Here is a 26,142-nt window from a genome sequence, read left to right as displayed (position 1 = left end):
ATATATCTTAGTTGTTCTTGCCAGCAAACTGAACCACTTGAAAGCCACAAAGCTAAAATAATGAAAACATGTTTTTTGTTCACCCAAGCACAAAAGAAAATGAAGCGTGGACCTTTAAAATGATACCAAGAACACAGCAAATGTTGGGCGGTAGCCAGTACCTTAACATCAAATATTGCCAGAAAAACAAAAACAAACAAATAAACAACAACAAAAAAAAGAAACACTGACAAAAAAACCTCAAGAAACAAAGATACAATCATCAAAGTAATTCTCACCCTTACAAAATACTGCTGACGAAACCCAAACCGTTTCTTTGTATAAATTAGAAAAAGTATATTTTCAGAGTCTGTGTCCTCCAAGGGGACTTTAAAGCACATTTGTGGTACTTTTCAGTACATTATTATTATTATTCATATTATTATTTTAGCATCGTTGCTGCTCGTCGTCGTCGTCTTAAAAACATTATTATTATTATTATTATTAACATTATTATCGTGATTATCTCTGTGGGTGTTCATGTCTGACGATGAAGAGCACTTCAATGGGACTGCCAGCCCAACATGGCTCCATGGCGCACATTCACTGCCTGTGGCCTCGTGATGGGAATGCACTCCTGAGGATGTGAAAGAATTTCCAGACGGTGACACTAATGAATGACCCCCCGCCCCTCCACCCTCACTCCTCCCAAGTCGCTCCCGTGCCCTTCCCCTCCCCTCCCCGTCCCAAACCAGTTACATCACAGTCTCATTCACAAGGTCTGAAGCACAGGCGAGTTGACAGGCCTGCGCAAACCAATGTCCTTTGGAAGACGCTGTAGAGAAGTGTCCGTCAGCCCAAACAAAAACAGATAAAGAATAAGAAGAGGGAAACATAATTGTAGGGGAGGGGGACAGCAAAATTGCACTGAACAAAAATGACTGAACGTACCTTTGAAATTCACTTGTCTTAGCATGGCATAGTGCGGACATATACGCACTGGCAACGAGTCACACAGTCCTCCCAAACCCACACACACACACACATTTGCTCACACACACATACACGTTAGTCCATCTCTCTTTCTCTCTCTCTCTCTCTCTCTCTCCTCTCCTATTCATGCAGAACTGAGGTAAACTCTTTATGACAGTGATGGAGAGCTGCCGGCTATCAAGAAGAAGTTCTGTTGTAGCCCACACCCAAGTGCTTCTCCAGCCAGAGTTCGGCCAGCTGCATGGTGGACGCGTACGTGCTCGCCTTCGAGCCCAGGCACATTTTGTACTGCTTGGGCTCCAGGTTCGTGTCGCAGTGGACCGGGTGGTACACGTGGACGATGCCGGGCTCCTGGCTGCGGAAGGCCTTGAGGCCCGAGTTGATGACCTTGGTGAAGAGGTCCACGTCCTCCAGGCCCCAGCCCTGGATGGACGTGTCGAAGCCCCCGGCGTGCTGTAGGTCGCTTTTGAAGATGCAGGTGATGCCGAAGCCGTAGTCCCGCCAGAAGCCGCTCTTCTTGGTGAAGACGAAGTTGGTGTCGTCCGGCGGGTTCCCGGCGTAGACAATCTTGGGGTCGTACTGGCTGAAGACCACAGGGAAGTAAGCCTGGCTACCCTGGACGGCATTGTCCCGGCATCGCTGCAGGGCATCGCCGTTGAAGACCAGGTCCACATCGCAGAAGAACAGTAGGCTGTTGTTGGTCAACAAAGACGAGCCCAACTCCAGGGCCAAGCCTCGGGAGAAGTCGCCCGTCATGGGGATGACCGATAGGTCCCCCTTGGGGTACTTGTTGTGGAACTCCTTGATGAGGTCCAGGTGCTTCTCACGGTCCTGGTTGCTGTCGTTGTCCACGAGGATGACCGTCAGCTTGACGTTCTGGTTGGGCAGAAGGCACGTGCGCTCAAAGTTGTCCATGAAGCGCGCAAACGTGTCGTAGCGGCCGGTCAGCGGCACCAGGATGTGGACCTTCTTCTGGCTCCGCTCGCGCATCTCCCGCGCGGCGTCCGGCAGCTGGAAGGGCGCGAAGATCTTGAGCGAGTTGGACAGGAAGGAGAAGGACTGCGACTCGGTGTTGATGGCGTCCACCAGCTCGCCCACGTCCAGCTCCTCGGCCTCGGTGAAGAACGGCCGGCTGAACGACTGCTGGAGGTAGGCGTGGCGCCGCACGGGCACCGTCACCTTGCGGCCCTTGTGCTTCTTGTAGAGAAGCAGCAGGTCCAGGATGTACTCGGCGCCGTGCAGCGGGTCCACGCGCCGGTAGCCGTACTGGATCTCCTTGAAGTCGATGACCCGCCCGCGCGCCTTGGAGTTCTCGTTGATCATCTCCATCACCTGCATGACCGTGTCCTCCAGGGCGGCCCGCAGCAGGCTCCCGAGGCCCTGCCGGGGCATCTGCTTCTCGCCCGTCGCGTACAGGTGCCGGCCGGTCAGGAAGTCCCACTCGATGACGCCGCTGCGCTCCACTGGCTGGTAGCGCGTGTAGGAAGGTGGCGCCCCCAGCTGTTGGTCCTCCCACTGCACCTCGGTGTTGCCCAGCTTGCTCATGGTGACGCCCTCGCGGTGCAGCTGGATGGTGCGGAAGCGCAGCTGCGAGATCTGCCGGCTGAGCATGTAGCTGTGCAGCCGGTACTGGTAGGCGGGCCGCTTGTTGGGGTGCAGCGTGATGGCGTTGTGGATCTTGCTGTTGTGCAGGTCCTGGATGAAGCCCTTCTTGTTGTGCTCGTAGTTCTCGTAGAACAGCTGCTGCATCTGTGCACACAGACAGAGAGAGAGAGAGAGAGAGAGAGAGAGAGAGAGAGAGAGAGAGAGAGGTTAGAGACATTATACTCTGTCTGTTATAGTTATGTTATGTTATAGTCTGGACCAATAAAACTGTCAGACACAGACTAGTAATAATGGACAGTGTGATAATACTAAAATTGACCTTCACTTTAAAGGGCTCTGGGGGCCGAAAACAAAAGTAGTTTAAGGCATTAAGTAGCTACAGCAATATTAGCACATACAATTACTTTCCACTTCCACTGCCCCCATTCATGAGTTTAACAGCCTTTAGAACAGTGGGAGAAGGCATCAGTGGATTCATGACAAACACCTTCAATTCCCTTCCAAGACACAGCAGATCTATTCTAAGGCTGTCGAAGACCAATGAGGGTTCATCACCCGAGAGACCTTTGAAGTAGGATGGCCCAAAATAGAAAAAAAAAACACTAACTGCGCAGAGTTAAGGTAATTGCAAGGAAAGAGGCATTGGGAGACAGTGGCGAAACAGCGCTTGTTCTGGGAGAGAGAGGGAGAGAGAGACAGAGAGAGAGGGAGAGAGAGAGCAATTAATTCCCTAAAGTTATTTAGCCGTTGCTTAAATTATTTTAATTAAATAAAATAACAAGCTGCTTCTTTCAGAGCCTACGCCAAATTAATCAAAGGAAAAGAAGAAGAAGAAAAAAAAACCTTGGAAGAAAATCTGCAATTATTGCCAGCTAAGGAGAGCAGGCGGACAAACAATTGGCAATTAACCTGAGCTTATGTCCTCGCTCTTTGTGTGTGATTTTCCATCCAAGGCGAGTGGAGGATTTGTATGTCATCCAAACAAGGTTTGATATTTCAGACAAAGCAACCCAATTCCGTACACAATAAACTGGCTTTTGACTAAAGGCTTCATTTTAGAAAACAAAAGAGCCAAGAGAGAGAGAAAAAGAGACAAAGAGAGAGAGAGATGAGATGGAGGGAATAAGTTTGTGCTTGTCTGTCTGAGTTACCGTTTGTATGAACGAGAGAGCGAGGAAGAGAGGGAGAGCTTGGCAGAAAGAAAGAGGGAAAGAAAGGAATAACGAGAGAAAGAGAGAGAGAGAGAGAGAGCGATAAGGGGAGAGAAAACGAGAGGGCACAGTAATGTTACTGACATTCGTACGAAATGTTTACAAGCGCACGCTTAACTGGCTCAGTGTCTGGCCGATCTGGGCCCCTCCACTGAGCCATTGTCTCCCTCCTGCCCTCTGTCTTGACAGGACTAATTGAGCTGTTAATTAGACCTTGCTGATAAGTTCTTATCTGCGGCTCAACCCGTGTCTAAAAAATTTGACATTCACAGCTGAGAGGGGCTGTGAAGTGCCCCTCCCCTCCTCCCCCCTCGTTCGGTAAGGGCCTCACATGCAAATTTAATCGCTCAGGAAAGAAGTCATTTTAATAGAGACTAGCGAGAGGGCATCTTTTTTGCGAGCTCGTTTAGCCCCGTGCATGCCGTCCGGTCTGAGTCCAGGTGCACCATATGCATATCATAACTCCAGATTCAGATTCTATTATTGAAGTAGCCAAAAGCTTTCTTTTTAATTAGCTGCTGTTAAACTTCAAAGACACGATATTAAAACGTTTGCGGCCTCGCATTTTAAACAGGCCCTGAATGGAGGCTCCTGGCAGAGGGACGGGGATGACCCAATCAAACGTTTAGCAAACTGGAAACATGTGCTCCACCAGCGACTCTTGGCACCGGACGCCTCCCATGATGTAACCAGCAATGATTTTTTTTCTTTTGCTGCTAACCACACATTTTGGTCTTTCAGCAAAATAAGCAGCCCTGGCTTTAGGAACAACAGCAACAATGGGTCATCTGATAGAGACAACAAGGCCCTATTGAGTGTGCTGATCCCCGCATGAAGACAATAATCTCCCCAATTAAGTGTTTCAGGTAAGCGTGTTATACTGCTGAGTGGATGAAAGTGTTGTCGCATATCCCCATCCTTGTGTGCATGTATCCACCCACAGGATACCCCTGTGTTGTGGTTGAAGCCATTGTGCTGTAGCATCCTTAATTGCTCTATAAATTTCACCTCATGCTTCTGAAAACTGACTCATACCACAACTCTCCTGAGACCACTGAATGTTAATAGCTGGGTTTTTTAATATATCAGCGATTTTTTGATGATGAGAGCAAAAGTGTGTAATGCAAATCAAGTCTATGCATATGCATGATAATTACAATAGAGCACACAAAGCATATAACCAAATGGATTGGACCACTCAAGTCTCTGACTTGACAAAAAGTACAAAAAGAAAACTACTGCTGTCAAGTAAGGCTGCTGCCAGTATCGCTGCTCTTGACTCCTGTCTATTATTTTGATGTGACACTCTATCCACACTGGCAGTGATGCAGGCCAGAAAACAGGTCTCTGTTGTTATGCACCTCACTATGTTGTCTCTCTCTTCTCTCCTCCTCCCTCTCTCTCTGTCCCTCTCTCTTTTCTCTCCCCCTCTCTCTCTCTCTCTCTCTTTCTCTCTCTCTATGTCCCGCCCTCTATTTTCTCTCATCTGTGCAGGTGTTATTCTTTGAGCTGTCTGCTCATGTGAGTGAAGTCATGGCAACGGAGAGTTGCTCATTTTCACACCGGTGTTCCAGACGTTACCGAGAACATTCCTGTGGGACCAAGCTACTGCGTGTCTAGGACCGTCACCGCAGTCTCTCGTCCCTCGCCAGATGAGCCGCTCTCCCTTAACAACCTTCATCTTTAACACATTTAACCCTCCAAACAATAAACCAGCTAATCAGACAGTTATGAGAAGAAGAAAAGCACACACATAAAGTGGTTGGGGAATTTAGATGGAAAAGAAAAATCTGTAGCCTTACCGAAAATGGAGGAATGTTTAAAAGTGCGACCTAAATTACTTTGGGTGAAAGGAACGTGGCCCTGATCTTTCACTTGAACATTTCAAATGGAGTGTGTGGATAATTACGTTATAAACTTTTTTTTTAGAACGCACTTTCTGTCGGCCCAATCTCATGCATAATACATATATAAGCACTCAGTAAACACGAGCGGCGCAGCTTTATCCACTGGTAATCAGGATTTATTGTATATTTATAGCATCATTACGAACAATAAATGTCAATCACTGCCTCAGCTTTTATTGCACTTCTGAATTTTTTGCTCTCCGTTTGTTACAAAGTATCTCTATACGAAAATGAGAACTAAGTTTCCATCCCCTGGAGGGACGCACAACCTCCGAAGGGTGGAACAGCTGTGGCTCATTCGCCGTTTCACCGACCTAACTTCATGGAAAACTCCCTAACAAAGTTTCTCTCTTTCCCTCTCTCTCTCTGTCCGTCTCGCTTTCTCTCTCTCTCTTTCTTTTGCAGACGGTTTTCCTGGCCCTGGAGAATCACCACAGTCATTGGTAGCCCATGATCAGTACTCATTTAGAAGCTGGCATGGAGAGTATGTGTGCGCGTGTGTGTGTGGGTGTGGGTGTGTGTGTATGGAGCGGACGTGGTCGTTCGTGTTTGGACACAAAGGCCTTACTGTTGAGAGCCCTTCTGCAAGTCCTTCTTTTCGCACACCGTCTGGAAACATGACAACCTGTTCTACCCTGACAGCGGGTCAGCTTATGGCCTCTTGCGGACAAATACCATGGAAACATGCAAAAGGCATTATGGGACAGCAGACATGCTCTGGAACACCTCTTTGAAGTGAAAACGGGGAGACACACATTTGTGCTGGTTTACAGTAAAGCACAAGAACAGTGTCAGCAGCTGTTTAAAACTATGGTGAGCAATGTTCCCAGAAATCTATGATTTGCTGATCAAATTACATGCGGTCATGCATTCCGAGGTTGAAATGTGTTTTCTCTGCAATCAGCCATGTCCTGGTGTAAGAGGAAAAAGTTGACAAGACCCTTCAGCATAAAGACATCCTTAAAATACTCAAAAATCAGCTCACAGCCCAGCCAAATAGCCACTTTACTTGAACGATCAATATTCTCTGCTCTCCAAATCTTGAGAGCATGCCGCTCACACTGAGAGAAAGGGAGTGAGAGAGAGAGGTAGAGAGAGAGAGAGAGAGAGAGAGAGCTATAATTCCCACACTACAGATAGGGCAACATAAAAACTCCTTCACGAACACTGACCCTAATGGAGAGCATATCCAGACCAGCTGCTGCCAACACACATGATGCGCGTGTTTACTTCTTCACTCCTTCACAACACACACACACACACATACAGACTGGTATTATTAATTCATTTCAAACAAAAATGACCTTCTTTCTGTTTCCACTCTATCGTCATAAATAGCTACAGTCTTCAGCTGAACTCTGAAAGTGCCCAGTTATTGACTGTGGGTCATGGGATCCAGTGGAAACATCAATACCAGTTTTGTGCTGTACGCCGCCTGGCCAGCTTCTGCAGTCCTCATCTTCCCATCCTGAACAGACATCTATCGCCTCAGAGGCATCTACAGTCTCGGCCACCACCTTGTCATGTCCTTTGGGGAGACAGCTGAAGCTGATTGAGGAGCAGTGTGGTGTGTTTCCCCTCCTGTGGTTATGACACTGGATGGACGGCCGACAGCCCGCAGTGTCCAGAATAACACTATTGCAGGACGTGAGGTTTGCTTCTGCTGTCTGAGCCTTTTGTGAGTCCATCTCAGTGTGAGCTTGAGAGTAGGGGCGTGTGTGGGTCATGTTTCTCCCCCGCAGATCTTGTGTGTTCAGTGCTCTGTGTTCACTGAGTTGTGGTTTATTAACGCTTATTATGGTGAATTAGGACAAGGATTAGGACCGTCTGCAGTGGTTGGAGGACTGTAAGTGAGGCTGAGAGTGTTAATCTGGAGGAAGAGTTGGGATTTATTTTTGTTGGCATCCTAGGACTAGGGCTGCGTTCATCTAAAGTGGCCGGAAGACTGTGAGTAAGGTTGAGTGTTAATCTGGAGGAAGAGTTGGGACTTATTTTTGTTGCCATCCTAGGACTAGAGTTGCTTAAATCTGGGTTCATCTTAAGTCGTCGTCGGAAGACTGTGAGTAAGGCTGAGAGCGTTGGTACTTGTTTTTGTTGGCATCCCCCCCCCCCCCCCCAATATCCCCCTGGCTCAGAGGCTTGGAAGCATATGGCGGATGCAGAGATGACAGGAACGCAGCAGGCGGAATCACAGCGACATCAATTATGCTTCCCCACTCTCTGTTCTTTTTTCCCTTTAACTCGTCTTTTTGTCACTGGCGCACCAAATTAGATGTGGCAAACAGACTATGGAAATACAACAGGAGGATGGCTCGATTTTGATGAATAATTGAAGCCGTCAGCATTCTACAGTGTATTTACCTTAGTCCTTGATTGTGTGTGTGTGTGTGTGTGTGTGTGTGTGTGTGTGTGTGTGTGTGTGTGTGTGTGTGTGTGTGTGAGTCTATGTGGCCTACTTGGGGCATTCCATAATATCAATGTATGGCCATAGAATTCGCAAGAGGCAGACCATTGTACATTCCCATCAAAGCGTTACTTTCAATCAGAGCACATATTGTATCATGGTTTCCTCGAGGGCTCTGACTTTCAAGCCCAGGCCACATGTTCCAGGTTAGATTAGGGTTAGCTTCTGCCCCCTAGCAACAGAGGTCTTTTCAAGCCTGACCTTATTGATGACAAAGAACAAGATCAAAGTATGAAGTACAGGGCTGGGCTACTGCGCTCATAAATGCATCTGCCGTGAGCTAGTATCTGCTGTAGTGCTTATACTGTGTATATATTCACACACTGACACAAACTGATTATCCACATCACAAATCCATCGGATTGTGGGAAATGCAGCCTAAAAATAACAACAGATGTGAAAAACACACAATGTATGGAAATATGAAACATCATTTCATGTTATATGGTGTTTTTACATATTCGATACGGGGCTTTGGGACATAGATTTTTCTGCAAGCAAATATCAATGTGTGGAATCGACTGAGCACATTTGTATCAGTATACTAAATCTCCAAACATTTTTAAAAACCTAACAAAAAATAACTCTTCCTTCAAAATAAGCTTCAACACTAAATTGAATGTGGATGGCATTGTTCATGAGTACATTCCAAGAGATCAAATTTAATGTTTTGTGGCATTTACAAAGACTTAGACTGGATGCAACTTGCAAACCATCCCACTGTTTCTGTACTGTTTAGGACAACAAGGACACACCTCAATTGACTTTGTATACTCCGGCGCAAACGTTCACTGTTGATATTTTGCAGTTTCAGAAAACAATTCTGTCACAGACCAGGAACTCCCTGGTCTAAAGTCTGTGGCGCAAATTCAGATGCTATTTTAAGGGCTGTTAAAGAAGGCCTTTTTGAAACCTAGGTACAACATGTGACGCGTTTAAGCCAATTGTATATTGTATCTCAAGTCCTGCTCTGTAATTTTAGATAGGCTTGGTTGTTGATTGATCTCTGTGGTAGTGCATGCTGTGTAAATGGAGTGTTAAGGGGGTAAGGGAGTGCCTTTATGGATCCCAGGTACAACATGTGGCATGTTTGGATTGTGCCATGCTGTGTAATGTGAAATTGGTTTGGTTGTTGATCGGCCGATCGGTAAATCCCCTTCCACAAGGAATATAACATCTTTCCTGTGTATATCTTAAATACAGATGGTCACAATTTGAACACTTGAAATTGCAGTACCCGATGTGTATGCAGTACCCGATGTGTAGTTGACAGCATAGTGCAGGGGTATTAAACTAGTGGCCTGTAAAGACTTTGCTGGTCCCTGACCAATGCATTAAATAATGTAGTTTCACTGCGGGAATCACTATTTCTATTTCAGCAATGGTCCTCAGCTTGCTATCTGAGTAAGAACAGTGGGCCGTCGGGTCACAATCAATTGAGCATCTTAGCTAACCATAGTGGCATTTTGATTTGAATGGAAACAAACAAGTACAAACATTTCACCAGTCAAACACCTCACTGCATGACCTTTTTAAAACACTTGGTACCCATCGTGGATGGTTCAGCAACATTTGGTCAGCTAGCAGTTAACGGATGATTTCACTCATTGCTAAGCAGCACCATGCCACAGAGTGTTTGGGCTGATGCTAGCTGAGCGAGCGAACGGGAAGGAGGACGTGTGTGGGTGGGAGAGAGGGAGGCAGTGTAGCACCGAGTGAGAATTAAAGCTGCTCTTAGATGCACTCGCCCGCGGTTGCCGGTGGGACACGGGCTTAGCGAGGGCGCTGGAATTCATTTTCAGACATGGCGGGGCCTTTGAAGGTTTAGTCCCAATGGAGAGAGCTGAGCTCCCAGCTCTCTCTTGTGTCGGGGGGTTTAGAGAGAGCTGGTGAAAAGCGGTTGGGCATGGGGGTCGCAGTGGTGGTGGAGTACATGCTTGGGTTGGGTTGTGTTGGGTTGGGGGCTTAAATTGAGTTCACAAAAGTGTTGCGTCGCATACGCCTTGCAAGTTTGTCGCACATCAAATGCATCCCTTTTACCTAGAGGCAAAGAGAGGAGAGGAGAGGCAAGGGAGGGAGGGGGAAGGGGGGAGAGGAAGGGAGGGCACTCGAGTGCTTCGCTAGATAGCGCACGAGGAAAATTGAAATGCCACAAAGCATCCAAGCAGCGTCAGTTGCTGCTTCAACACAAAGCCTTTGAAGGCCCAAAGAGTGATGCTTGGCCCGCCTCGGATTTCACAGGGACTCAATGGGAAACTTACATGGGAGCCCGTCAAAAGCCTCCCGCTCCAGGTTGTTTACTTGCAACGCTCCGCGAGTGTGTGCATTTCACAGAAGCAAATCAAATGGGCAATTAAAGTGCTGCACAACGCCAGAGACAGCCCCGGAACGTGGAGGGAGTGCTGCCGCTGCCCGATGTGCTACATTACCCCGCTAATGCTATCATCTGGAGCTCTGAACTCTCCCCTTTTGGGTACAGATACTGACTGAAGTCAGCTAGGGGGACTGAGGGAAAAAAAGCCTAAAACTTTTAGAGGCTGGAAGCTTTCAAAGAATGAAACATTTCTTTAAAGTATGGAAGAATACTTCCAAATGACACACTGGGCCCAATGCATTCAGTATTCATGCACTACTAGAGGCTAGAATATTTCTCTTCAGCTCCAGTCTGATGTGATATGCTATCTTTACTCCCTGGAATTTGTCTGAAGTCATCTGGTGGTTTCTAATTCCACAGTTCCACTCCAGTAATTAACAATTAATCTCAGGATTGGACGATTAATAATTGATCATGAAATTTTAATTAATGGCATTCACTCCGTCAGAATGTACTGAAAATCTGATTGAATCTACCCTGTTCTTCGCCGCCATGTAGAGGATAAATAATTTGACCCAGCCAATAGAAAAAAAAGAAAAACTCAAGGAGGCATCAATTAGAGACTATGGCTAGAACAACACAATGCTAACAATGAGGAAGCAGCTCTCGTCAAAGTCAAGCAAAGACACACAAACAACACTGGGTAATAAGGGACGACGTGGGATCACTTGTATCCCATGTCTTCCAAGCTATATTGCGTGTAATTAATCTTTAGACAGAATGAGAAATGGTCTACTGTGGCTTATTAGCAGCCAATAAGCTCTGCAGACATCCCCACGACTCACACCCCCACATCCTTGCTTCAATCCAGCCAGTGTCTTACAGTGGCTAACTGTGGGTACAGTAATGTCTGTGGCATAAGTGTATGAGCTGCCGTGAAGTACAGAATCATGTCATCAGCCCTCAGTCAATGGGATAATTAGTCACCTACCACACAAGAACTATGGCTAGTCATGAATGAGCATTACTTAGCTTTTTCATTTTGACTGGTAAACGTAATGGTTGCACATTGTTCAAGAGCTACTACTACTACTGCTACTACTACAACTACTTGACTACTACTATAGGATGAGATCACATTGCTTGTTCAATGAGAGATGTCTCTTGTGTGTCCAGTGTCCGCAGTGACAACATGACTGTACTGGTGCTGCTATGAGTGAGTGGGTTCATTACTGCGAGTGATTGATTTCAGTTACTGGCTGACTGTGGCGTGCGTGAGACTGCACAGAGTGGCCGTCGTGCTGCTGTGACATAATGGCAGGTGGCAGACTGATGCTGACTGCCTGTCATCAGGTGGGGGCTGAAAATCCTACCGCTCTTTGCTCTTACTCTTCATCTCTCTCTTTTCCTCTCCTCCTTCCTCTTCTTTTATCTCTTTCTTACATACTCCTGTATGCATGTCTGTAGGCTGAATTGACACATTTCTTATATTTTGACATATTTAAAAAATGTGTTTCCTGCATATATTCATGATTTTTTAGCTTTTTTTTTTTTTTTTTTTTTACAAAGCATCGCTGTGAGCTAAGTGTGGAGGGGAAAAAAACCTCCTGGAGAGAGCCGGCATGCGGTAAACAAAGTGAGCAAGCGAGCTGATGTCTTGATACCTCCACTTAAAGAGGGAGGGGGGCAGAGTTGCGCAGCTCCTGGGACTCCACCGAAATCTTCTAATTAGCGGCTGATTAACACTGGGGAAATCACAGGTGATTTGAGGAGAAAATATGCACGGCGGGGTCTATAATTAAGTCATTAAGAGCGAAGGTGGAACGAGGAAGAAACTCCAGAGAGGCCTTCAGGTAGTGAGAATGGCTTCCTGTTCCCACTGCTCGGAGATCGGCTCCATATGCAGAGAGTCGGAGGCCCCTCCAGGGACAACTTACCCAGGTGTTTGTTCTTTGGAAAAACGTAGAATATTCTAAAAATAACAACAATGAAACGAGAAGAGAGAAGAGGAAGAGGAAGATGATGCAGTACTTCCTACATAAAGTATGATGATAATAATAAAGGTTGCGATGTTTGGAGAAAAAAATGAAATAAAGCAGGACGCTCGGAGTGTTGAGGGTGGGGAACGTCAGGTTATACTGTTCCACTCTGTGTGCTCTCCAACCATGAATAATTAACAATGCATAAAAAGATGACACCGAAGGCCAAGCGCAGTCACAAAACATACAGGGCTGTGAAGGCTGGAGAAATGGATTAGTTAATTAATGCAGCCTCACCCAATGCAACGCCAGCAGAGAGGGAGAGCCAAAAAAAAAAGACAAAAAGTTAGTTGAAAGTTTCCTGACTCTGTGAACTTTCCTTGGCTTGTTTTATCTTTTGGAAACATATCGGGGGATTTGGATGTTGCACTTTTAGCATGGACGTGTTCTGGTTGGGAGGGAGGGACACAGAGATGTAGAAAGGGCAATGCATAGATAGAGAAAGGGCAATAGAGAGAGACAGAGGGGGGAAGATACAAACAGAGGAAGAAAGAGGGATGCAGAAAGGGAAACAGATAGATAGAGAGAGGGGAATTGAGAAAGAGAGAGACCAAGGGGAAACAGTGAGAAAGGGGAGGGAGAATGTTGGGGGGAGAAGAAAAACAGACTTGGGGATTGAGGCAGAAAAAAGGAGCCCACACACACAGACACACACACAAACACATTCACACACACACACACACACACACACACACACACACACACACACACACACACACACACACACATGAGAGAGAGACAGAGAGAGAGAGCTAGATAAACTTTTCAACCAAAGGGTGTGTGGCAGAAGCCTAGAGGCATATCCTCAACCAGCCAGTGCTTCTGTGGGCTTACTCAGCCCCTCTGTGTGTGTGTGTGTGTGTGTGTCCTCCGGGAGACAGTATTTTTTTCCCTTCTTGTGTGTAAATCACAAAGAAAGGGTCGAGTGACTTTTTTCAATTTGCAGTGAAACTAGGCAGCTTGCATTTAGCAGCAGACCCACACAGAGATACACAGAGTAAGAGAGAAACAGAGAGAGAGAGAGAGAGAGAGAGAGAGAGAGAACATGGAAAGGAGTAGGGGTTACTGGAGCTGCCTTTAGGGTGGAGCAGCACAGCACTGACTCCTGTGGAATGCTGGGAGATTCAGGCTGAGACAAGGCAAGGCGGATGAGGCGAGATGGAGAGTGCCCGATTGCCCTCAGAGTGAAGAGAGCTTGGAGTTCAAACTTTACCTGCCTCTCACAGAGCCGCCTCCGATACACAAAACCAGGGAAATGAGAGAAAAATGATGAATGGGGGGGGAGGGCATACAAATTTATCAGAGCTGTGAGGGGGATACTCCGCCTGACAACAGAACTGATGGGGAGAAAACGGCCGTTGACAACTTCATTTCAGAAAATAAAGCACCAGTGAGGTGTGTGTGTGTGTGTGTGTGTGTGTGTGTGTGTGTGTGTGTGTTGGATGGATGAGTGTGTGAATGAGTCGATTTTGTGCAGAGGCATCTGCACTTGATACAGAGGAGAAAATCTCTTCTGCATGGCAGAATTCGGGGTAAATTGAATGAATACTGCTGCTGACCAGATTTCATTTCACACCAGACCACCACATGCAGGCAGCAGAAACAGCAGAAACAGGCTGAGCAGAGAGAGATAAATACAGGGAGAAAGAAAAAGAGAGAGAGAGAGAGAGAGAGAGAGAGAGAGAGAGAGAGAGAGAGAGAGAGAGAGAGATGGGAGACACTGTGTTTAGAAAACCAGGAGCTCTAGCTGCAAGGCCAAGCATTTGGGAGCTTACACACAACTAATGTGATAAGAAGTAGTAGGAACAGCATTTTCAAACTCCCACAATATAATCTCAGCAGAAACTCCATATGTAATATCCTCATCTTACAACACATAGGAGAATATGCCTTCTGCAAGTACCTTGTGCGGCTACTAGTATACTTGATGTACTATTATTGATAGAATGATGCATTACACAACTATTCCCATAACTGTCTAGTATTATACCTTAACATAAGAATGCTTAGAAAATGCTGAGATTACATAATGCTCATTGATACAATCTCATCAATCCACCCATGTGAACAGGATTGAAATAGGTTCAGACTGAGGTCCTGGTTGAACATGCTGTTGTGCCCCTGCTGCGACTCCTGTCATCATTAACCGCAGGGCCCTGCTGGGCCAAAACAACCCAGCAGGAGCAAACTGCTTCCCCGTGCGCCGAGAATAATCAGCCCTGTGGTATTCAGATGACATTTACGTATGTACTTGTGGTGCCTTTTTCTTCCAGGGACTTCAAGGCACTAATCAGATAAAGTGGACTAATGAGGGGGTATTACACACACATGGGGAAACATTCTTTGTCCAGGACTGCGTTTTTACGAAAGTTTCCTATGAGCGACCAACTGTGCTAACTAAGGGAAAGAGAGACTGCGGAAGTTCAAATTGTTCAGTCCTTATCATTCATGCCTTCTAAAAATGCAATTGATCCGTCTATCACTCAACAAAGTTATCTGATCAACAATGTTTTTTGAAAACGCAATTGATCAGTCTATCATTCAATGAAGTTATCTGATTGACAATGTTTTCTAAAATGCACCCGAGCTTGTTTTCTTGGCTGTTCTTGCAGAGCGACGCAACGTAACGGCAGAGAACGGATGTGGTTCTGTCAGCGCGGAGGCCATATTTCCCAGAAGGCTAAGAGGGCATGTTGTTGCCCACGCCAAACGGCTTTGTGGTCCATCAATACAGGCCGCTGAGGTGCAGCGCGCTAATCAATACTAGCAGCACAATATTCTATTCAGCGCACGGCTGTTAATTACTTGGAGATGACGGGTTGTTTGATCTACGAGGTGCTAGATTCCAGCAAGTCAGGTCTCTTTTGTGAACATGCGTGAGGAGGAGGAGGACTTTTTCTTTAAAAAAAAATCTCTTCCCAGCAGTCTCATAAATATTGATATGGCGAAGATAGAAAAAAAAATGACAGCTTTCATATCTGACTTTGCCTAAATGTGCCCAAAATGAATTGAAACGTCTTCAGAGCTCACTAGGATTCCAAGGCTGACGTATCTTACGCAATCTCAATACTCTACCCCTCAAATCCAACCCAAGGTCAACGCCTTCTCTAGCCCACTGAAACCGTCAAAGATATAACAGACAGGCAAAAGGATTCAGTCAGAGGAGGGTGAAATCAGTCCAGAAATTAAACCTAAAGTATGTCAGACTCCGTGGCATCCTATGACTACTAATTTCAAGAGGAGATCCTGTATATAGGCTGGGATCTCAATATGCTTATACACCGACTGCATGGGGCAATTATCAACCTTTTAATACAACCTGTGTGGCCCACAATATGTAAATATAAAAATCAGTCGCCAAACAGCATACACATATGCATATGTACAACATACATTCAGTTCTCTTCATAAAGAAGTCAGACCTAAAGTACATCTGTGATACCCTTCCATTACTAATTACAATTGGGTTTTCAATATGCCAATACACTGACTGCACGTCTTTGTATGCAAGGGCAGCAGGGTGGCTTTGACTTCTGTGACTGTGTTTTTGTGTGAGCTTCAAGCTAAATGATTAAACATCTGAGGATGACTTTGATCTCTTGATCTGGAGCTGTTGAATCCCCCCACCTCTCTTCCACCCACCTTTCTCATTCTTATTCAGGCCGCTTCCATGGGCTCCCAAGCATGGATGCTCTGGCTGTCTTTTTTATTTCTTTAATTCCTCACTTTTTCAGCATATTTATTTTTTAAAACTATCCATTTTGCTTATGGATATCAGCATGCCTGCCTGCACACTTCGCCTTTGAATTCCCATGTCTGCGTTGGAGGGATGGGGGATGCTGATGGTGGTGGTGGGGTGTGTGTGTGTGTGTGTGTGGGGGGGGGGGGTGTTGGGGAGCTGGTATCACATCAAAGTGGCGGCACACTCGCTTTTCAGGCTTAACGGCGTGCGAGAGAGAAAGGCTGCCTTTGAGCTGGAGGGACTAGGGAAAAGAGGAGGAGAGAGCGTGAGCGAGTGCAAGAGCACGAGAGTGAGCGAGAGAGAGAGAGAGAGAGAAAGGGAGGAAAGGGAGGAAGTGCGCAGGAGTGGCATGGAGAGGGAGAATAATGCCCAGAAAGAAAAGAGAACATCATGAGAGCAAGGTCGACTCTTCACAGAGCTCCAGCGCTGCTGTTGCTAACGCTAGTGCAGCTGATACTGTGCTACCCCCTCCAGCTACGCCCACCCCTCTGCTGTCTCCACGTTTCAATGAGACATCCTGCCGGCATGGCGTCCCTATTAAATCCCACTGAGAGGAAAAACACAACAAAGTCCACACAATAATACACATCAAATGCTCCAAGTATTTTCGTTGGAACTGGCCTTGACCTGTTACCCATTTAATAGACTTCAGCAGGACATCCTTGTCATCCTAATGCAGTTACAGGCCTCCTCTGTAATGACTGGGTGAAGGTCAGGAACCAAAAGCACACTAAGTAGATACACTTGGTTTACACAGTGTGCAATGTGAACCCCTCCAATTGTACTATTTTCCAGCATATTTTAATGTAAAACACAGGGTTTTATGTAACAAAGGGATGGTTTCTGTCAAGGTATTGGCACGTCATGCATTTCATATGCTGGTCATGTCCATTCTCTGGAGCACCATGGTCTCTGCTCTATGTATACTGTACACACACACACACACACACACTTACACACACATACATGTACACACACACACACACACACACACACACACTTACACATACACACACATACACACACACACACACACATAAACACACACACACACACACACACACACACACATACACACACACACACTTACACACACACACACACACACACACACACACACACACCCACACATAAACACACACACACACACACACACACACACACACACACACACACACATACACACACACACTTACACACACACACACACACACACACACACACACACACACACACACACTGCACTCCTCTCTATCAGTAGTCCTCACACGGCGCATCACAGCCTCCGCCTCTGCTTCCGCCACCCTGGCCGCGCCGCCTCAAAGTCCCCTCCACGAGCGCCTGCATGGAGCCATAACTCACACAGCTGTCTGCTCCCCGAGCGCTCCACCTCGGCTCCCCCAGCTCCCACGGCCAGGTGTGCAGCTCAGATTTGCCCAGGTGACGGAGCCTCTCCGCACTGCACCACACCGTACCGCACCGCAGATAGACTGTCAGAGAGTCGGTCAGTCTGTCACGGAGGCAGCCGTGACTAATCTGATGCATCCAGGAAGCATCTTGAGGGATTAAGGAATCCACGGGTGTTGGGTTTGAATTGTGACAGACCAGCGTCCGTACCAGACGGCTTAATGTCACCGGTGACGTTAAGGCAATAGGCACAGCAAAGGCAATAGGCACAGCAAAGGAAATAGGCACGGCAAAAAAACTAGTGGAGGTGACGCATGAATCGGTGACATGCTTTAACCCATGCTTTAGGTGTAGTTTTTTGAACATTCTAAGTTCCACAACAATTGAAGGTTCTAAAATTCTATGTTGAATTCAATGAACCCAGATATTCTTTAGAATGTTAATTTCCCAACATTCCCGTCACACCGGTGTGACGGTACTCCTTTAAGGGTTAATATTCATCTGCTCCTGACCCGACATGACTGCTGAAGATGTTTCTTCTGGGGGGTCCACTTCCTCTGGCCAGAATCATTAACTAAAAGTGCAGGCCTCTATTCTCCCTCTGATATTACCTGATATTGAGGTTACGGCCTTTAACTACTGATGCACGCATTGCTGCTTTTCATCCTGAAAATGTATTCTGTAAGAGCTCCGCTCCTTCCCATAGGTCAGAGCCCTGGCGAAGCCTACCTAGCTAAGCATTCTGAGTGCACAGGGAACAGAACTTATATTCATAAAAGGGGGAGCGGAAGTTGTGATTGAAACTCAGCCAGGTACCTTTCGCAGTTGGCGTCAGCACAGTGTGGGATGTAGCTGCAAATAGGGCAATTATTGTACATGGAAGCTGTTTACCCCGTCAGCTCGATTGTTTTGAGCTGAAGGGGGGAAATTTATCATGTCGGGTGTATGGAATGGGCAGAAGTGTGTTTGTTTGACACGGGGGAATCGCAAAACCGTGTGGTGGTTTCGGGCTAAATTGGGAGGGAAGTCCGACAGACTGTGCCACCGCTGGATGGAGCGGACAGGGGGCACTGCAGTCTACCGTCACGGAACAACACCCTTGGCACCCTTTCATCGCCACGGCGACCAGTCACAACAGTTCCTCACACGCGCAGCGAGCCGCCACATTCTCAGCCGTCTCCGTGTGACCAAAACGAAGCACCCTGCTGCCCAGGCTAATCTGTGTGTGTGTGTGTGTGTGAGAGAGAGAGGTCCTGAATGAATGTATGTGAGTAAGCTGTGTGTGTGTGTGTGTGTGTGTGTGTGTGTGAAGTGGGTGGGTGGGGGGGGGGGGGTATAAGCATGTTTGGGTTAGATTAGTGTGTGTACATGAATACATATGTGCTTGTGCATGTTTGCCTCCCTGAATGACTATGTGTGTCTGTATGTTTTCTTAACTATCTGTGTGAGTGAGAGAAAGACTGTGTGTGTGTGTGTGTGTGTGTGTGTATATATAATGCCAGCAAGTGAGGAATATGAAGCTGAACTGTCTCTACGCACACAGGCCAAACAGAAACCTCTCCCGCTTACCAGCTGAAAGCACATGGACAGACAAACAGACAGACTGTCAGACTGACCGACAGACCAACGGACACAGTGGAGGCGACGGCATGAAACTCGAGCAGCGGTGCATCGCGAATTCAATTAGCTATGAATTTAACAAGCTGATGAGGCAGCTAACGCTGGGTTCTGTTCATTTATTAGGCCTGTCAATTACGGCGCGCCTTATAGACGCCGGTGGTGCACGCAGGGATAAAACAAGTGACAAATTTTTAATCACATCTACATTTCCGCCACCGACAGCCAAAAAAAGACTGTGGCTGCCAGAGACTTTCTAAAGTTACTGGAAAGACTTTAAGCCTCCTGCTTAAATCACAAACTAATCTGCAAGCTGCATCTACACGGACAATATGAAATTAATTATGATGTCAGAAATAATTTCACTTTCCACTATATCACAGCAGGAATATGGCAGGAGATAAAAAGCTAATTTTCCGAAGTTTATTACGCACAGAATGATTACACTAATCTTCATTAAACATATTTTTATATAACCTTTTAAATGAAACACCACAGGTCTTAGAAAGAGTTGGAATAACAGTACTACTATCTTTCCTCTGCTGGACCATGCCTCTTTGAAGACTTTTCGGACTTTTACAACTTAGCAGGGTCATTGACAACTCACTATTTGGCTCACAGTATGACGTTTAACAGGCTCTTTGATACAACAGGGCTCCTCTTCATAGGTCTCTCCCCAAACCTCCCCACTGCAATTAATGGACCCCTGGTATGTGAGGCTAGGGTCATCGGATCCTAGAGAAAATCTAGATCGCCACTGTCAGTCACATATACTGTACTGTAGGTGGACTGATCAACTCACCCACCCATCCACCTGGCAGAAAAGTACTAGTAGACATCTTTGATTAAAATAAAAACACTTCATCGTGGATTGTTAACTAATTTTGTACTTGTATGTGATTTGTGAATGTGTAAAACCCTTCCAGTATTCTCTTTAAGTTTAAGAAATAAAAATAAAAAAACAACAACAAAAAAACAGTGTCAGCTGTGACCAGGGCGTCACTCCACATTCCGGAGTAGGACCCAGTTACCTGCTGTGGGGGAGGTGGTGGTGGTGGGAGCACAACTTTCTTCCGGCGGGTGGGCAGCAGGGTGATGAATACGGTCAGTGTGCCCCTTGGTGGCCCCCGGCACAGACTCCCAGTGTGCCTCAGGCAACCCCCCCCCCCCTCACACACACACACACACACACACACACACTCACACACACACACACCGACCCCCTGCCCCCACCCCACCACCACCTCCAACTCCTTGCCCTCAAGCCTGGCCCAGCTGGGTCCAGGTAAACAAACCCTCTGTCATGTTCAACACGCCACGCTCCATAAGCTATTCTACTCCAAAAGCATACAAACCCTGTGAGAACTTATAATTAAGGAGAATTGTATTGACCTGTATTGCATGCACGCGCGATAATGAGTACATGAGAGACACAACATCTGACCTTACTAAAGGGCACTGGTATTCTATGTTGAGAGGAATGATCTTTTCTACAACTATGCACTGATTGACTGTCTAATAGTGGAATTTGTAGAGGGAAAGCAATCTGCATTAATGGGGAAATGTCTTTCCTTAAATTTTGAGTGCTCAAGAACACGGAAAGACTTTCTGTGAAGAGACATCATCTAAAACAACCCAGGAAAAAACGTTGTCCTCTACACCAATCCATACAACCACAATGGCAGAGTCATGAAATAGCAGTGGTGAATGGAGAAAGATTTAAAAAAGAGCGTTCACATAAAAAGTATTGATTTTGCGAAGGAAATGGAACTGAAATGTCCTCAGGCAAGAAATGGCCCGCAGATGGGTTGTGACCAGAATATAAAGAGCCTTCCTAACCTTGGCAAAAAAGCATCCTTGAAATACATACACTTAGATTACAATATTTACACTGCTCATCGTATAGCCATTGATCAGAGAGCAAAACTCAATTGACTTTCTTTAAACAAACGGTAGTTCATGCTACTGCCTCCATACTACAGTGATTAGCATTGATTTATTCAGATTCCCTAGAGAACCTCAATGGTTAAGTTGCACTTTAGTTGCAGCTTGGAAACACAGCTATACTGAGAAAAAGAGAAAGAGAGAAGGAAGGGGGTGGGAGAGAGAGAGAGAGATAGAGAGAGAGAGAGAGAGAGAGAGAAAGTAACAAATAAAACTCAGAGCCAAGCCAGCTCAGTCCCAGAGGAGAAGCTAAGCCTGAACACAAAATGACACAAACAAAGAAGAGTGAATGGAGACAGAGAGAAGACAACCAAGAGCCAATTGAAAGTTTTCGGAAATTAGGTCTTTCGAATTTCAAAGACAGAGAAGAATCCTGAAGAATGTTTTTTTTTAAATTTCCCATTAGCCAGACTACACATTTTTCAAGTGTATGCTTGTTTAATGCACTGTAAAAAATAACATTACATCTTACTGCAGTAACACAAGTATACTTTACTTACTATAGGCTGACCTAGTGTTCTTACTAGAGTAACATTAGTAATGTGCCGAACTTGCATCAATGGGGTCTAAAACTTGAGATACACGAGTAAGCTTCACAACTCAGACCTGAGTAAACTGGACTCACGCAGTGCACACGCGCACAGTCAGCAGAGGGAGCATTCTGGATTCCACAGCCAACGGTCGGCAGTGTTACGGTGTGGCTGACTTTTGGGATGGGAGTGTAATGCAGCTTCACCAGTGACTTGCTCTGTCCGGTAAGTTTACAGTATGTATTAATGTGTCAAATGTTTACAGTATAGGTTGAACTAACAGCATTTGTGCAAAACTGTACATTCGGTTTCATTAACAGCTGGGGTAATGTTAAGTTCAACTTGCTAAGTGGCCGATATATGCGCTAGCTGCTAACAGTTTGCAGCTAACTGATAGCTAGCAGCTATGCGAGTTAACATTGCCTCAGACCATGCAGAGCAGAAAACAAATATTCTAGGTATTCAAGCCCTTTGATATTTTTTGTTATCGAAGTTATGAGGAAGTGGTGGCGCCTGGGGTCTAGAACTAGGCTGTATAAATTTGCCAATAGCAGTTGTCTTCATGAGCTCTTAATGAAGTTTAGTTCTAACGTTTCTCATGAGAAACGCTTGCTAGCATGCTAAGTTGATTCAAAACGTGTAAAGATTAAACTGTGTATGGTTTACGTCGATATTCCTACTGTATTGATAAAACAATTAGGATAATTGGACTCATAACTTTACTGACTGAGAAAGCCATGGTCTTTTATCTAAAATCTTTCGTTGTGATTTAGCAAGAGGACTTAGGTTGCAGTGTGTGGAATTTAAACGAATGTGCCGTTATTGAGGTGCAAAAGGGCGTCATATAATTCCAACGTATGATTGACATTTTAAATTCTATTGTGATAAATGTACTAGGCCTGAAGCAATAGAGAAAATTCAGTTGCCAAATCATAATATTTTTAGCTTAACAGTATTAATTAGGTCTCTGGAGAAATAATTTAAATGAACATTTAATGTGATAAACTTAATCAGCTGTTTTAGTTAAACATGGCCAATAGATGCATATTGATAATAATTTTGCCCTCTTTTTCTTTTTGCAGTTGGAAAACTGAAAATGCAGAGCAATGAACTGGACATGTAAGTTGTGCTTGTTTGGATGTGAAGTCAGAGGTCAGTTGCTCAAACACTACAGATTGAAACATGGAGGTTACACCAGAATACGACCAAAAAAAATTGCAGAGGGTGGTGAAAACTGGCCAACGCATCACCGGTTCCTCACTCCCCTCCATCAAGGCCATCCAGGGCAAGTGATGCTTGCGTAAGGCGCGCAGCATCATCAAAGACTGTTCTCACCTCAACCACAGACTGTTCACCCCACTCCCCTCTGGGAGGCGTTACAGGTCTCTCTGCACCCGAACCAGCAGGTTCAGAGGAAGCTTCTTCCCTGCGGCTGTCACCCTACTGAACTCTAGCTCTGCATCCCGGTGACAACCAACCAACTAAGCCCCCGCCCGATGCCTCCTTGCCTGTGCCTGTTGAGGTGTCCACCATGACCATGGAAACCTTGACGGGGGACACCCATCCCCGCGGACAATTGCACTACTCTATCCCACCCATAGTATTCTATTTATTTACAAATGTACATACTGTAATTACACTTATACATGGCATTTTCTACTGCTCTTCATACTATTCATCCTGCACATACACATATTTTTACTACTGTTATAATGTTACTGTTTCTGCACTACAGTACTGTTACCACACTGCACATAGCTGTATACTGTACATATATGGGGCGGTGGTAGTGTAGTGGTTAAGGAGCTGGGCTAGCGTGCAATAGCCTGAAAGTTGTCGGTTCAATTCCCGGCTTCCACCGTTGTGCCCTTGAGCAAGGCACTTAACCCCAAGTTGCTCCGGGGACAATGTGATCCCTTGTAATATAGCTGACATATGTAAGTCACTTTGGTCAAGAAGTGTCTGCTAAATGTAATGTACTCTAAATGTAATGTACTCATATGTCTATATGGTTCATACCGAATATCCATATTTATTCTGCTAATACACTGCACATATTTATACCTAATTTATATTACTCTAAACCACCTTGTGTAAACCAACTGTATACTACTGTTTACACTGCATATTTCTTATCCTGTCTATGCACCACCTGTCTTTGTATATCACATTGCATTTTTCTGCTTTTTTTGCACTTCTAGTTACACGCAAACTGCATTTTGTTGTCTTTGTACTTGTACTCTGCAAAATGTCAATAAAGTTATCTAATCTAATAGTGCCAACTATTTGTGTACATTCTGCAAGTAAACTTTACTATCCAACATAAAGTACCCTTTACAACTCAAAGTAAGGGTAACTCATTTAACAGTAGTAAATACAACTTTGTTTTTAAGTAAGCTTTACTCGAGGGCATGAAGTAAACTTTACTAGTTGGAAGTAAGTAACCAGAACTTTAAAGTCTTAAGTAAGGATAACTTCTTCTAAGTAAGCATTACTTGTGGACATCAAGTAAACATAACTTGGAAGAGAAAAGTTTTGTTTACTTAACTTATTTAAGGCAACGAGTTTCCACCCTTTTTTCAAGTAACCATTACTTATTATTTTTTACAGTGTGGTCACTATTTTTAGCACAGGCTTTTACCACAGTGTTTTGAAAGTATGCTAACAAGGCTATGTCGGTATACATCAAGGCCTACATCATATCTCACCAACCACAATCGGAGGTGCTCATACTCCCTTCGCTTAGCAGGGATCTCACATATAAATCAGCAGGGGGTGGTGACCACTAATTCCTGATTCCCAGTCAGCCATCACTGTCCCTGGGTAGCTCGAGTCTGACCCCTGGTTCCTTCTTATCGCTCGCTGGCTGAACGTGAGAGGAATCGATGAGGATTAAAGGAGCATTCATTCCGACATTTCTGAGGAAAGGACGAAGCCTAAGATCTCCACTCGAAAGCGCTAGCCAGGAAAGGCCACTTTAGTTTTGGAAGAGGCGCAATCCCAGCGGTGCCTCCAAAATGTGTTTGAGGTTATTTTGAATTGCGAGGTGGAGGTGGAACATCTAAAACCTCCACACACATTACCTTTAGAATTATTTCAGCATTTCTGTGTAGTTCCAAAAGTAGCAGTGAATATGTTGCCCCAAATACTAAATCCTTTCCTAATTTTCTTGGACTAGAAAGGCCCTTTTTGTATTTCACCATTGGACCTGACAAAATTCACAAGAGGGAGCAAGGGGGGGATAAGCATGAGCTAACATGGCACCCGTTCCCGGCACCAGGCGCCACTAAAGCAACCAGATGCCCAAGTATGGCCGGGTGCCTCTCAAGAAGATGCCCTTGGCACGCGGGCACCTGGAGCTTCCCGGGGCGTCAGGAGAGCCTGGCATGGTGGCGAGGGGCCACGTCGGTGACACACGCCAGACACGAACCCTCTGTAGAGGTGAGTCACGGAGAAAACAGAGGACGAAAACCCTCCGTGGAGGCATATTGAGAGAAGTACAGAGACAACAAAGAGCTCTGTGTAAAATACATCCCCACCAGATGAAGAAGAAAAAGCAAACAACCCGAGGGGCATGTATACTGATGAGCTCATCTGTCTGTCAGAAGGCTTGCAGGTCAGATGAGTTGTTCGCGTTTCTGTTTGTGATGAGCTGGTGGGGTGATGTATGTCATGTAGGCCTACCTGACAGGCCAGAATTTCCTCTGTGTGATTTCATGCATTTGTTTTTGTTTTCTTGGTAACAACACTGCTTGTCAGGAAAAAGGGAGAGAGAGAGAAAGAGAGAGAGAGAGAGAAAGAGAGAGAGAGAGAGAGAGAGGTTGACATGTTTTTCACCGGGGACTGTCTGTCTGATGCCAGACCAGGCCAATCCAAACCAAACCCAACCCACGGCTGAGGAGACAGGCACCGCAAAAAGGAAGAGGAAGAAAAATGGTAGCAATTTAGGTCAAGCTTGTAGATGGGCAGAATGGGTGGTTGAGCAAGAGAGAGAGAGAGAGAGAGAGAGAGAGAGAGAGAGAGAGAGATGAACAAAGATAGACAAAGACAAAGAACAAATGAAAGGAAAGAAGAGGTAGAAATAAAAAGAACTCAAAAGAGAGAGACCATGGATCTTTATGGAAACAGAGAGAGTGTGATAGAGAGAGAATGAGACAGCCAGACAGACAGACAAAGAGGGGGACTGACAGACAACACCAACATGGGGACAGGTGCTTAGCCACGCACCAGAGGAAGATTGATGGAAGTGGTAAGTGAGGTGGTGTCAAAACACAACAGTGTCTGCCTCTCGCCTCAGGGGGAGGACGAGGCTGCAGTGGGCGGTGGACGAATGAGGGGGGGGGGGGGTGACCTCACACACACACAAACCAGTCCCATCCAACATCGCACT

The 26,142-nt window shown here is 45.7% G+C and overlaps 1 protein-coding gene across 1 annotated transcript in view; it reads right to left on the bottom strand.

Annotated features, from left to right (window-relative positions):
* Positions 1-752: 752 nt before the first annotated feature.
* The window catches only part of chsy3 (chondroitin sulfate synthase 3), a 92,919-nt gene continuing 67,529 nt past the window's right edge, over positions 753-26,142 (bottom strand). Inside the window, exon 3 of the mRNA XM_076284379.1 lies at positions 753-2,721. Within this exon, the coding sequence (XP_076140494.1) occupies positions 1,150-2,721 (1,572 nt within the window). The 3' untranslated portion in view covers positions 753-1,149. The remainder of the gene's footprint in view (positions 2,722-26,142) is intronic.

Source organism: Alosa pseudoharengus, unplaced genomic scaffold (assembly GCF_046254945.1).
Source record: "Alosa pseudoharengus isolate Yale_2024_CS ecotype anadromous, Long Island Sound unplaced genomic scaffold, YU_APseudo_1.1 YU_APseudo_1.1_scf_14, whole genome shotgun sequence".
Taxonomy (NCBI): Eukaryota; Metazoa; Chordata; class Actinopteri; order Clupeiformes; family Clupeidae; genus Alosa; species Alosa pseudoharengus.
Note: the sequence above shows the minus strand (reverse complement) of the source record. Positions and strands in the feature narration are given on the sequence as shown.